This window comes from Bombina bombina, chromosome 7, assembly GCF_027579735.1.
Source record: "Bombina bombina isolate aBomBom1 chromosome 7, aBomBom1.pri, whole genome shotgun sequence".
NCBI classification, from domain to species: domain Eukaryota; kingdom Metazoa; phylum Chordata; class Amphibia; order Anura; family Bombinatoridae; genus Bombina; species Bombina bombina.
This window is the reverse complement of record NC_069505.1, coordinates 152986853-153000289: the sequence shown is the minus strand read 5'-3', so window position 1 is coordinate 153000289 and position 13437 is coordinate 152986853. Positions and strand designations below refer to the sequence as shown.

At 38.2% G+C, this 13437-nt stretch overlaps 1 protein-coding gene across 1 annotated transcript in view; it reads right to left on the bottom strand.

Annotated features, from left to right (window-relative positions):
• Positions 1-13437, bottom strand: part of LUZP2 (leucine zipper protein 2) — a 1349153-nt gene that overhangs the window by 281450 nt on the left and 1054266 nt on the right. Inside the window, 1 exon segment of the mRNA XM_053689315.1 lies at positions 10210-10374. Coding sequence (XP_053545290.1) covers positions 10210-10374 — 165 coding nt within the window.

Genomic DNA, 13437 nt, shown 5'->3' with positions numbered 1-13437 from the left:
TAGGTGGAACATTATTCATATTTTAAAGTAAAAGGTAAGGATTGTCAGTGGAAAATTAATATTGACATGAAGAATTAAAGGAAAAAATAATTATGAAGTTTTTGAAGATAGTTTTGTGGTTAATGTTATTTTAAAGAATTGAAAAATTAATAAAATCAAGGTAAACAAGGAATTTTGATATAGTAGGATCAATTTAATATGTTAAAGGACCAGTCAACACAGTAGATTTGCACAGTCAACAAATGCAAGATAACAAGACAATGCAATAGCACTTAGTCTGAACTTCAAATAATTAGTAGATTTTTTTTCTGACAATTTTAAAAGTTATTTCTTTTTCCACTTCCCCTGTACCATGTGACAGTCATCAGCCAATCACAAATGCATACACGTACCATGTGACATCCATCAGCCATTTACAAATGCATACACACTTATTCTTGCACATGCACAGTAGGAGCTGGTGACTGAAAAAGTTTAAATATAAAAAGACACATTTGCACATTAACGGCTAGATTTAGAGTTTGGCGTTAGCCGTCAAAACCAGCGTTAGAGGCTCCTAACGCTGGTTTTGGGCTACCGCTGGTATTTAGAGTCAGTCAGGAAAGGGTCTAACGCTCACTTTGCAGCCGCGACTTTTCCATACCGCAGATCCCCCTACGCCATTTGCGTATCCTATCTTTTCAATGGGATATTCTAACGCCCGTATTTAGAGTCTTGGCTGAAGTGAGCGTTAGAAATCTAACGACAAAACTTCAGCCGCAGAAAAAAGTCAGGAGTTAAGAGCTTTATGGGCTAACGCCGGTTTAAAAAGCTCTTAACTACTGTGCTCTAAAGTACACTAACACCCATAAACTACCTATGTACCCCTAAACTGAGGTCCCCCCACATCGCCGCCACTCTATTAAATATTTTTAACCCCTAATCTGCCGCTCCGTACACCGCCGCAACCTACGTTATCCCTATGAACCTCTAATCTGCTGCCCCTAACACCGCCGACCCCTATATTATATTTATTAACCCCTAATCTGCCGCCCCCAACTTCGCCTCCACCTACCTACACTTATTAACCCCTAATCTGGCGACCGGACCTCACCGCTACTATAATAAAGTTATTAACCCCTAATCCGCCTCACTCCTGCCTCAATAACCCTATAATAAATAGTATTAACCCTAACTAATCTGCCCTCCCTAACATCGCCGACACCTAACTTCAAGTATTAACCCCTAATCTGCCGACCAGACCTCACCACTACTCTAATACATTTATTAACCCCTAAAGCTAAGTCTAACCTTAACCCTAACACCCCCCTAAGTTAAATATAATTTAAATCTAACGAAATAAATTAACTCTTATTAAATAAATTATTCCTATTTAAAGCTAAATACTTACCTGTAAAATAAACCCTAATATAGCTACAATATAAATTATAATTATATTGTAGCTATTTTAGGATTAATATTTATTTTACAGGCAACTTTGTATTTATTTTAACCAGGTACAATAGCTATTAAATAGTTAATAACTGTTTATTAGTTATCTAGTTAAAATAATTACAAAATTACCTGTAAAATAAATCCTAACCTAAGTTACAATTAAACCTAACACTACCAATAAATTAATTAAATAAAATACCTACAATTATCTACAATTAAACCTAACACTACACTATCAATAAATTAATTAAATACAATACCTACAAAAAATACAATAAATAAACTAACTAAAGTACACAAAATAAAAAAGAACTAAGTTACAAAAAATAAAAAAATATTTACAAACATTAGAAAAATATTACAACAATTTTAAACTAATTACACCTACTCTAAGCCCCCTAATAAAATAACAAAGCCCCCCAAAATAAAAAAATGCCCTACCCTATTCTAAATTAAAAAAGTTCAAAGCTCTTTTACCTTACCAGCCCTCAAAAGGGCCTTTTGCGGGGCATGCCCCAAAGAAAACTGCTCTTTTGCCTGTAAAAGAAAAATACAACCCCCCCAACATTAAAACCCACCACCCATATACCCCTAATCTAACCCAAACCCCCCTTAAAAAAACCTAACACTACCTCCCTGAAGATCATCCTACCTTGAGTCGTCTTCACTCAGCCGAGCCACCAATGAAACTGAAGAGGAGATCCAGAGCGGCAGAAGTTATCCTCCAAGTGGCGCTGAAGAAGTCTTCCATCCGATGAAGTGATCCTCCAAGCGGCGCTGAAGAAGTCTTCCATCCGGGCGATGTCATCTTCCAAGCGGGGTCTTCAATCTTCTTTCTTCAGGATCCATCTTGCAGACCTCCGACGCGGAACATCCTGCTGGCCCGATGGACTACCGATGAATGAAGGCTCCTTTAAGGGACGTCATCCAAGATGGCGTCCATCGAATTCTGATTGGCTGATAGGATTCTATCAGCCAATCGGAATTAAGGTAGGAATATTCTGATTGGCTGATGGAATCAGCCAATCAGATTCAAGTTCAATCTGATTGGCTGATCCAATCAGCCAATCAGATTGAGCTCGCATTCTATTGGCTGATCGGAACAGCCAATAGAATGTGAGCTCAATCTGATTGGCTGATTGGATCAGCCAATCGGATTGAACTTAAATATGATTGGCTGATTCCATCAGCCAATCAGAATTTTCCTACCTTAATTCCGATTGGCTGATAGAATCCTATCAGCTAATCGGAATTCAAGGGACGCCATCTTGGATGACGTCCCTTAAAGGAACCGTCATTCGTCGGGAAGTCGTCGGTGAAGATGGATGTTCTGCGTTGGCTGGATGAACATGGATCCGGAAGAAAGAAGATTGAAGATGCCGCTTGATAGAAGACTTCAGCCGGATCATGGACCTCTTCAGCTCCCGCTTGGATGAAGACTTCAACCGGATCATGGACATCTTCAGCCCCGGCTTGGGCTTGGATGAAGACTTCGGAATTTCTTCAGGACCGATCGCTGAACCCGGTGTGGTGAAGACAAGGTAGGGAGATCTTCAGGGGCTTAGTGTTAGGTTTATTTAAGGGGGGTTTGGGTTAGATTAGGGGTATCTGGGTGGTGGGTTGAAATGTTGGGGGGGGGTATTGTATGTTTTTTTTTACAGGCAAAAGAGCTGAATTCTTTGGGGCATGCCCCGCAAAAGGCCCTTTTCAGGGCTGGTAAGGTAAAAGAGCTTTTCTATTTTAATTTTAGAATAGGGTAGGGCATTTTTTTATTTTGGGGGTCTTTGTTATTTTATTAGGGGGCTTAGAGTAGGTGTAATTAGTTTAAAATTGTTGTAATATTTTTCTAATGTTTGTAAATATTTTTTTATTTTTTGTACTTTAGTTAGTTTATTTAATTGTATTTATTTGTAGGTATTTGTATGTAATTAATTTATTGATAGTGTACTGTTAGGTTTAATTGTAACTTAGGTTAGGATTTATTTTACAGGTAATTTTGTAATTATTTTAACTATTTTAGCTATTAAATAGTTATTAACTATTTAATAGCTATTGTACCTGGTTAAAATAAATACAAAGTTGCCTGTAAAATAAATATTAATCCTAAAATAGCTACAATATAATTATAATTTATATTGTAGCTATATTAGGATTTATTTTACAGGTAAGTATTTAGCTTTAAATAGGAATAATTTATTTAATTAAAGTTAATTTATTTCGTTAGATTTAAATTATATTTAACTTAGGGGGGTGTTAGGGTTAAGGTTAGACTTAGCTTTAGGGGTTAATAAATGTATTAGAGTATCGGTGAGGTCCGGTCGGTAGATTAGGGGTTAATACTTGATGTTAGGTGTCGGCGATGTTAGGGAGGGCAGATTAGGGGTTAATACTATTTATTATAGGGTTATTGAGGCGGGAGTGAGGCGGATAAGGGGTTAATAACTTTATTATAGTAGCGGTGAGGTTGGGTCTGCAGATTAGGGGTTAATAAGTGTAGGTAGGTGGAGGCGACGTTGGGGGCGGCAGAGTAGGGGTTAATAAATATAATATAGGGGTTGGCAGTGTTAGGGGCAGCAGATTAGGGGTACATAGGGATAACGTAGGTTGCGGCGGTGTACGGATCGGCAGATTAGGGGTTAAAAATAATATGCAGGGGTCAGCGATAGCGGGGGCAGCAGATTAAGGGTTAATAAGTGTAAGGTTAGGGGTGTTTAGACTCGGGGTTCATGTTAGGGTGTTAGGTGCAGACTTAGGAAGTGTTTCCCCTTAGGAAACAATGGGGCTGCGTTAGGAGCTGAACGCTGCTTTTTTGCAGGTGTTAGTTTTTTTTTCAGCTCAAACTGCCCCATTGTTTCCTATGGGGATATCGTGCACGAGCACGTTTTTGAAGCTGGCCGCGTCCGTAAGCACCGCTGGTATTGAGAGTTGCAGTGGCGGTAAATATGCTATACGCTCCCTTTTTGGAGCCTAACTCAGCCCTTCTGTGAACTCTAAATACCAGCGGTATTTAAAAGGTGCGGGAGAAAAAAAACCAGCGTTAGCTACGTGGGTCGTTACCGACAAAACTCTAAATCTAGCCGTTAGATAATTGAAGTAAATTGGAAAGTTGTTTAAAATGGCATGCTCTATCGGAATAATGAAAGAATAATTTTGATTGAGTGTCCCTTTAGGGGACAATTATATACAGCTAATGAGAATAGTAGAAATAAGTTTAAAGAAATAAAAAAAACAGTGTGATATAAAAAAATTTTTTAAAATAGATAAATGATAAATGTGGGAGAGGAAAAAGGAAAGTTAGAGGGTTAACACTGAAATAAAAAGGTGGAATAGGATTGATGTTTGAGTAGCGAAAAGTAAACATCAAGGATGGTGGGTGGAAGATTAATATCGACATAAAGAATGAAGGGCGAAGATTAATGTTGGAATGATGAAAGATAGCCATGTTGTTAATGACTCACAGAGGATTGAGATAAAAAAGTATAAACATCCAAGTAAAAATGGAATTTTGATATGGAATATAATCAAGACAAAGGAAAAAAAAAGATATTCAGAAAGCAAAGTAGGATGACTATCTTTTCACTTTCTTTACCAGCCTTTCATTCCTAAAGTCAATACAACATTTCCAATATCTTCTCAACAGCTGTGTATATGTAGTGCTGTTGAAAACCGAGATCTCTGTAATACCTCCACTTTGATACAATTCTGTAATGTCCAAAGCACTTTATATTTTAAAATATTTCCTTTATTTGGACAATTTAAAACATGATTAATGCCTTATTTCTCCATGATTAAGCGTGTCAATGACCAGCACATTACTATGTTTTAAATTGTTGTCCAAATAAAGGAAATATTTTAAAATACACTGTCCTTAAGTCAATACAGCATTAATAGGAAAGCAAGTAGATACCAGCTAAACAAAATAAAAATGTAAAATCAAGTAGGACTAGAAATAAATGAGTTTAGAGATAGAAAAAAAATCAAAATATTGATTACAGATGTCAGGGGTTAAGTAAAGAGATAGTATAGTTTGTCTTATTCCAGTTATCATTGCCCAGAGTTTCAGTCTTCATGAAGATTTTATTTTGTATTCTAATAATATTCTCTCAGAGCGCACAAACTCATGCTGTTCAATTGTATAAGCTTTCTATCTCCCAAGTAAAACACGGCAAGTGAAACAATGAGGAGCAGCAATTTTATGTAGAAACCAATAACTGGAAATATCCTATCTTGGAGCTGCAATGCAAATTGACTATCAAAAAGTGCACAACAAAAAGACAATGCACTTACTTTGAAACATAAATTAGCAATAGCCCCCCCCCCCATATCATGAGACAGCCATCAGCCAATCACTGACTTACATACATATAGGAAAAAGAAAGAAGGCGCTCCAATGGCATATTATCTCAAGAGTATGATCCCTCACAACACACACAAAGGCCTAAATAGCAGATACAGTATACTCACAAGCTTCAAGCACTTATTACAAAGTGCAATATAACACAATTTAGGAAATTAGGAGCTTCCCAGCTAGCTCACATACAGGATCAGTGATGTCTAGGGATTCCACAGTGCCAATTGTCACCAAACAGGATCCCAATAAAGAATGCAATACACTTCAAAGAAGTATAAAATACCAAATTTATTAAAAAGTGCATATAGCACAATAAAAACAAGCTGAACCCGTTTCGCAAATATATATATATATATATATATATATACACAATGTAATAACAATAGTCAAACATTCATTGGTTACAGATTTCACATGATCGTTATACAAACAAGTTTCACCTGATAAATCACAATATATCACAAGCCAGTCTTGTAAAACTTAACGGATATTTAAATCCGCCAATGCAAATGAGTACAATGAATAGGATGCAGCATTTGTAACACCAATCGTTCGATCACTCATGACGTCACAAATCTCGCTATATTTCGTGAGTACAGGAATCAACACGTTATCATCCATACGTCATCAGCTATGTCTCCTAGACGCCCGGAGTATACATCACGGACTACAGCCGTATTGTGATCTGTATAGATATTGCGATCTGTAAAATCAACCTGATGATAAATATAATTTCTTATTTATGTTGCCATCTGACAAGATTCTTTTATGTAATACATTGTTAATAATTTGTGTGTATTTTTTATCTGTTTAGATATTTGGTATCCTGTATCGGGTGCTTGTTATTAGGTTCCATGGTGTTTACTCCGGTCGTCTAGGAGACATAGCCAATGACGTATGGATGATCATGTGTTGATTCCTGAACTCACAAAATATTGAGAGATTTGTGATGTCATGAGTGATCCGATGATCTGTGTTACACACGCCGCAGCCTATTCATTGTTCTTGTTTGTTTTGGCGGATTTAAATATCTGTTAAGTTTTACAAGACTTGTGATATATTGTGATTTATCAGGTGAAACTTGTTTGTATAACGATTACGTGAAATCCGTAAACAATGAATGTTTGACAATTGTTATTACATTGTGTATATAAATGTTGACGTGTGATGTCAATGTATGCTGCTTGAGGAAGCAAGAGTTTCTTGCGAAACACGTTCAGCTTTTTTATTGTGCTATATGCATTTTTTAATAAATTTGGTATTTTATACTTCTTTGTAGTGCATTGCAATCTTTATTGGGATCCTGTTTGGTGACAATTGGTACTGTGGAATCCCTAGACATCACTGATCCTGTATGTAAGATAGCTGGGAAGCTCCTAATTTCTCAGATTATGTTACATTGCACTTTGTGCTAAGTGCTTGAAGCTTGTGAGTATACTGTATCTCCTATTGGGGCCTTTGTTTGTGGTGCAAGGGATCATACTCTTGAGATAATATGCCATTGGAGTGCCTTCTTTCTTTTTCTTATTTCATCTAGATTTATCTTTCCTGTGAAGAGCTGCCTTTTGGTGGGACTACTGGAATCATCCATCTTTTAGCCTTGGGTGGCGCCTCCAAGATTCTTATTAACACTGTATGTGCGGTGTGAACTGAGTATCTATTATTTACATACATATAAACTGTGAAGTCTGGCACATGCCCTGTAGTATCTGATGCCTCAGAAAATGTCCATATGAAAAGAATGTGCACTATCAGATAATGGAAGTAAATTGGGAAGTCTCTTAAAATTACATGTCTATCTGAATCATGAAACTTTAATTTTAAAGTTACTGTCCCTTTAAATACAAAGGGCTAGATTACGAGTGGCATGCTGTTGCGTACGAGCGATAAGGGGTTTATCATGGCTCTTTGCACGTGTCAGAAGTAGTGTGCATATTATGATTTGAAAGCAGGGGTCAAGTCCTACAAAAAATGTGAAAACTCACCAATACTTTCATCCTCCCTCATACAATATCTCACAAAAGTGAGTACACCCCTCACATTTTTGTAAATATTTTATGATTTCTTTTCATGTGACAACTCTGAAGAAATGAAACTTTGCTACAATGTAAAGTATATAACTGTAAATTTGCTGTCCTCTCAAAATAACTCAACACACAACTATTAATGTTTAAACCGTTGGCAACAAAGTGAGTATACCCCTAAGTGGAAATGTCCAAATTGGGTCCAATTAGCCATTTTCCCTCCCCAGTGTCATGTGACTCAGTCTTACAATGTCTCAGGTGTGAATAGGGAGCAGGTGTGTTTAATTTGGTGTTATCACTCTCACACTCTCTCATACTGGTCACTGGAAGTTCAACATGGCACCTCATGGCAAAGAACTTGCTGAGGATCTGAAAAAAAGAACTATTGCTCTACAAGATGGCCTAGGCTATAAGAAGATAGCCAAGACCCTGAAACTGAGCTGCATTACGGTGGGCAAGACCATACAGCAGTTTCACAGGACAGGTTCCACTCAGAACAGGCCTCCCCATGGTCAACCAAATAAGTTGAGTGCACATGCTCAGCATCATATCCAGAGGTTTTCTTTGGGAAATAGACGTATAAGTGCTGCCAGCATTGCTGCAGAGGTTGAAGAGGTGGGGGGTCAGCCTGTCAGTGCTCAGACCATACGCCGCACACTGAATAAAATTGGTCTGCATGGCTGTCGTCCCAGAAGGAAGTCTCTTCTAAAGATGATGCACAAGAAAGCCCACAAACAATTTGCGGAAGACAAGCAGACTAAGGACATGGATTACTGGAACCATGTCCTGTGGTTTGATGAGACCAAGCTAAATGTATTTGGTTCAGATGGGGTCAAGCGTGTGTGGTGGCAACTAGGTGAGGAGTACAAAGACATGTGTGTCTTGCTTACAGTCAAGCATGTGGTGGGAGTGTCATGGTCTGGGCCTGCATGAGTGCTGCATGCACTGGGGAGCTACATTTCATTGAGGGAACCATGAATGCCATCATGTACTGTGAAATACTGAAGTAGAGCATGATCCCCTCCCTTCGGAGACTGGGCCGCAGGGCAGTTTCCAATATGATAATGACCCCAAACACACCTCCAAAATGACCACTGCCTTGCTAAAGAAGCTGAGGATAAAGGTAATGGACTGGCCAAGCATGTCTCCAGACCTAAACCCTATTGAACATCTGTGTGGCTTCTTCAAATGGAAGGTGGGGGAGTGCAAGGTCTCTAACATCCACCAGCTCTGTGATGTTGTCATGGAGGAGTGGAAGAGGACTCCAGTGGATACCTGTGAAGCTCTGGTGAACTCTATTCGCAAGAGGGTTAAGTCAGTGCTGGAAAATAATGATGGCCACACAAAATATTGACACTTTGGGCCCAATTTGGACATTTCCACTTAGGGGTGTACTCACTTTTGTTACCAATGGTTTAGACATTAATGGCTGAGTGTTGAGTTATTTTGAGGGACTGCAAATTTGCACTATTATACAGGCTGTATACTCACTAATTTACATTGTAGAAAAGTGTCATTTCTTAAGCGTTGCCACATGAAAATATATAATAAAATATTTACAAAAATGTGAGGGGTGTACTCACTTTTGTGAGATACTGTATATATATAGATATACACACACTTACACAAACACTGTATTTATATGTATATAATCTATACACATTGGTTAATGAAAGCAAATTAAATCCAATGAAGGGTTGAATTATTGTCTTTGGGCCTGAGAATCCTCCTCTGTCACAGAGTCTCACCCATTTAAGGTACAATAGTCCTATTTCTGCTGGAAGACGCCAAATAACCCCAGAGCAAGCCACACAGAAATGTAAGTACCATGTGTAATAAAAGATAATAAAGATACTATTCATACCAGGGGTGATAACACAGCAGGGCCACTGACAATCTTGTGTGCTAATTAGTATTGACCAAGAACAAAAAAGGGTGAGTTTTGTCCTTTGGCACACCTTACTGTATGGGGATTAAAACGATTTAACTGGAGAATACTACTGAACTGTAGATGAGACAAGAAAAATAAAATACTTTGCAATTGCAATAACTATGTAAGAAATTAATCTGTATTTTAATGTTGCCTAACACAACAAGTGGTTGAGCCCAATTTGCTTGTATTTATAATGTGCTGCCTATTGCATATTTTACAACTACATGACTTCATTATGTCAGAACCGAAGAGCCCTATACTTTAATAGTTAAACTAGAATGTATTGTATAATTCATGAACTGCTTCAAGGAATTCTCTCACATAGGCTTTTTATTTTGTAGACCAGGCATCCTGAAATCAAAAGAAAACTGAGATTTTTACTGAACTGCAATGCATTTTGGTTCCTTTGATTATTCATGTGGGAGTTTAACAATGTAACCTGCAAGAACAAAACAAAAAAACTCTACCTCTGAGTTTGTTACGGGAGATGGCAGTCTTGAAGTATTCGTTGCTGGAGATATCGGCCTATCTCTTGCATGTGATGGGATCATATGCCTGGTGGGAGGCTGACTGTGCAGAACAGACGACAAGCAGAGCTGTACTGTCTCTTTCAGAGCTTTTAGCTGTGACTCCTGAAAAACAATTGAGACGTCAAGCTTTTAAATGTTTATTTTCTGTCAGTACTAGGCAAGTTATCTTTAAAAAAAAATACTTAAAGGACATAAAATCATATCCATTAGATGAAGAAAAACAGTAAATTCAAAATTCTGAAGTCATTTAAAATATGGTTCCTCCATTTCAGTATTCATATCAGGTGACATTGTAGAGAACCATCCTCTCTTGAGAGTCGATGACCCATAGAAACAAAATCAGCCACAATACACAATAAATTTAGCCAAATACTCAGACAGCAAATTACAAAACTGGAATTTCTTTTATTTCTTGATTTTGTGTCTTCATCAAGTACTAATATAAGTAATTGATACTTTGTTTCTTATTCCCTTTTAAAATATCCTCTCTCTTTATTTTTTCCTCCTGTTGCTATGTTTCTCTCAAACCCCCCTTTTCTCTCCTTATTTTTTAATTTATCATTAATTTTCATAATTATGTTCCCCTACCTCTTAATTTTCGTTATTTGACTTCCCTTTTCATGAATATATCTATCTATCTATCTCCACACACATATGTTATCTATCTATCAATCTATCTATATCCACCCATTGAACCATCCAAACACTTAGGGCTAGATTACAAGTGGATCGCAAATTCGTCCGTTTACGGGCGCACAATAAATAACCAGCCACAACAAGTGCAGCAGTAGCAATTAGTGCTCCGAAAAGTAACCAGAAATCAGATCTCTGGTTAATTTTCTAAATGTGCCCCAATTGCCCCCAAATTTAGGTGTAGTGTAGTAATTAATAAATAAAAAAAATTGCATTAAACAGTAATACGAGGTTAAAGTCGGCAGCTGTGGGTTAGCAAAAAAGGCTCTGAAAAGTGCCTTTACATTGTGGTCTACTGAACTGCGTGTAGCCTGTATATATACAGTATATGTATATGTTTATATGCATATATATTTAAGTGTTAATATATGTATATACACATATAAACACATAAATATATGTATATATTCATATATCAATTGCTTCCTGTAACCATCAATGAGTTTCTTACACCTCTCTACTGGAATTGTGGACCACACTTCTTTTGCTAACTGCTCCAGGTCTCCAGGTCTCTCAGATTGGAAGGGTTCATTTTCCCAATTGCTGTTTTGAGATCGCTCCACATGTGCTCTATGGGATTGAGATCTGGACTCATTGCTGGCTAGTTCAGTTCTCTCCAGCGCTTTGTCTTAAACAATTTCTGGGTGCTTTTTGATGTGTGCTTTGAGTCATTGTCCTGCTTTAAAACCCATGACCTCTGACGGTGACCAAACTTTCTGGCACTGGGCCCTACATTGATTTCAGATTTCATAATGCCATGCACACAGTCAATACATCCAGTGGCTGAAGCAGCAAAGTAATCCCAAAACCTCAGTGAACCTCCACCATGTTTGACTGTATTATTTTATTTAAAAGCCTCATTTCTTTTTCTGAAAACAGTAAAATGTTTGTAAAAAAAAAAATATTTAGAATTATTTTAAATACACTGTCACTTTAAGCATTTTTAATACCACCGCCGCTTAACGTTATGCAAAAATTATTTATAATAATAAACCAATCATGCCTCCTACACCTCAGACAGGCTGAGGTGTCTTACCATAACACTTATACACAATTTGGCTGCCAGAAGTCTCTAAAACTATTGTATAATAGTGATGTCGCGAACAGTTCTGCCGCGAATAGTTCGCAGCGAACATAGCATGTTCGCAGCGGACGGCGAACATATGCGATGTTCGATCCGCCCCCTATTCGTCATCATTGAGTAAACTTTGACCCTGTAGCTCACAGTCACAAGACACATTCCAGCCAATCAGCAGCAGACACTCCCTCCCAGACCCTCCCACCTCCTGGACAGCATCCATTTTAGATTCATTCGGAGCCTGCATTCTTAGTGAGAGGAGGGACAGAGTAGCTGCTGCTGATTTAATAGGGAAATCGATAGCTAGGCTAGTGTATTCAATGTCCACTACAGTCCTGAAGGACTCATCTGATCTCTGCTGTAAGGACAGCACCCCAAAAAGCCCTTTTTAGGGCTAGAACATCAGTCTGCTTTTTTTTTCCCCCTGTGTAATCTAATTGCAGCCTGCCTGCCAGCTCAGGCTCACATCGTATACTGTGCCCACTTGCCCAGTGCCACCACTCATATCTGGTGTAACAGTAGTGTACATTAAAAAAAAAAAAAAACTTTTCTTAATTTGAAATAATAGCAGTCATTTTCCTTCACACGTGTGCGTTTGAGGTCCTGCCAAGGCACAGTGTGACACCAGTGCAAGTCATATCTGCTAAAAAAACACAATTTATGCTTACCTGATAAATTTATTTATCTTGTGGTGTATCCAGTCCACGGATCATCCATTACTTGTGGGATATTCTCATTCCCAACAGGAAGTTGCACCCTCAGAGCTGTTATATAGCTCCTCCCCTAACTGCCATTCGACCGAAAACATGCAGAGAAAGGAGAAACCATAGGGTGCAGTGGTGACTGTAGTTTAAATGAAAAAATTACCTGCCTTAAAATGACAGGGCGAGCCGTGGACTGGATACACCACAAGAGAAATACATTTATCAGATAAGCATAAATTGTGTTTTCTCTTGTAAGGTGTATCCAGTCCACGGATCATCCATTACTTGTGGGATACCAATACCAAAGCTAAAGTACACGGATGAAGGGAGGGACAAGGCAGGTACTTAAATGGAAGGTACCACTGCCTGTAAAACCTTTCTCCCAAAAATAGCCTCCGAAGAAGCAAAAGTATCAAATTTGTAGAATTTTGAAAAAGTATGAAGCGAAGACCAAGTCGCCGCCTTGCAAATCTGTTCAACAGAAGCCTCATTTTTAAAGGCCCAAGTGGAAGCCACAGCTCTAGTAGAATGAGCTGTAATCCTTTCAGGAGGCTGCTGGCCAGCAGTCTCATAGGCTAAGCGGATTATGCTTCTTAGCCAAAAAGAAAGAGAGGTTGCCGGAGACTTTTGACCTCTCCTCTGTCCAGAGTAGACAACAAACAAAGCAGATGTTTGACGAAAATCTTTAGT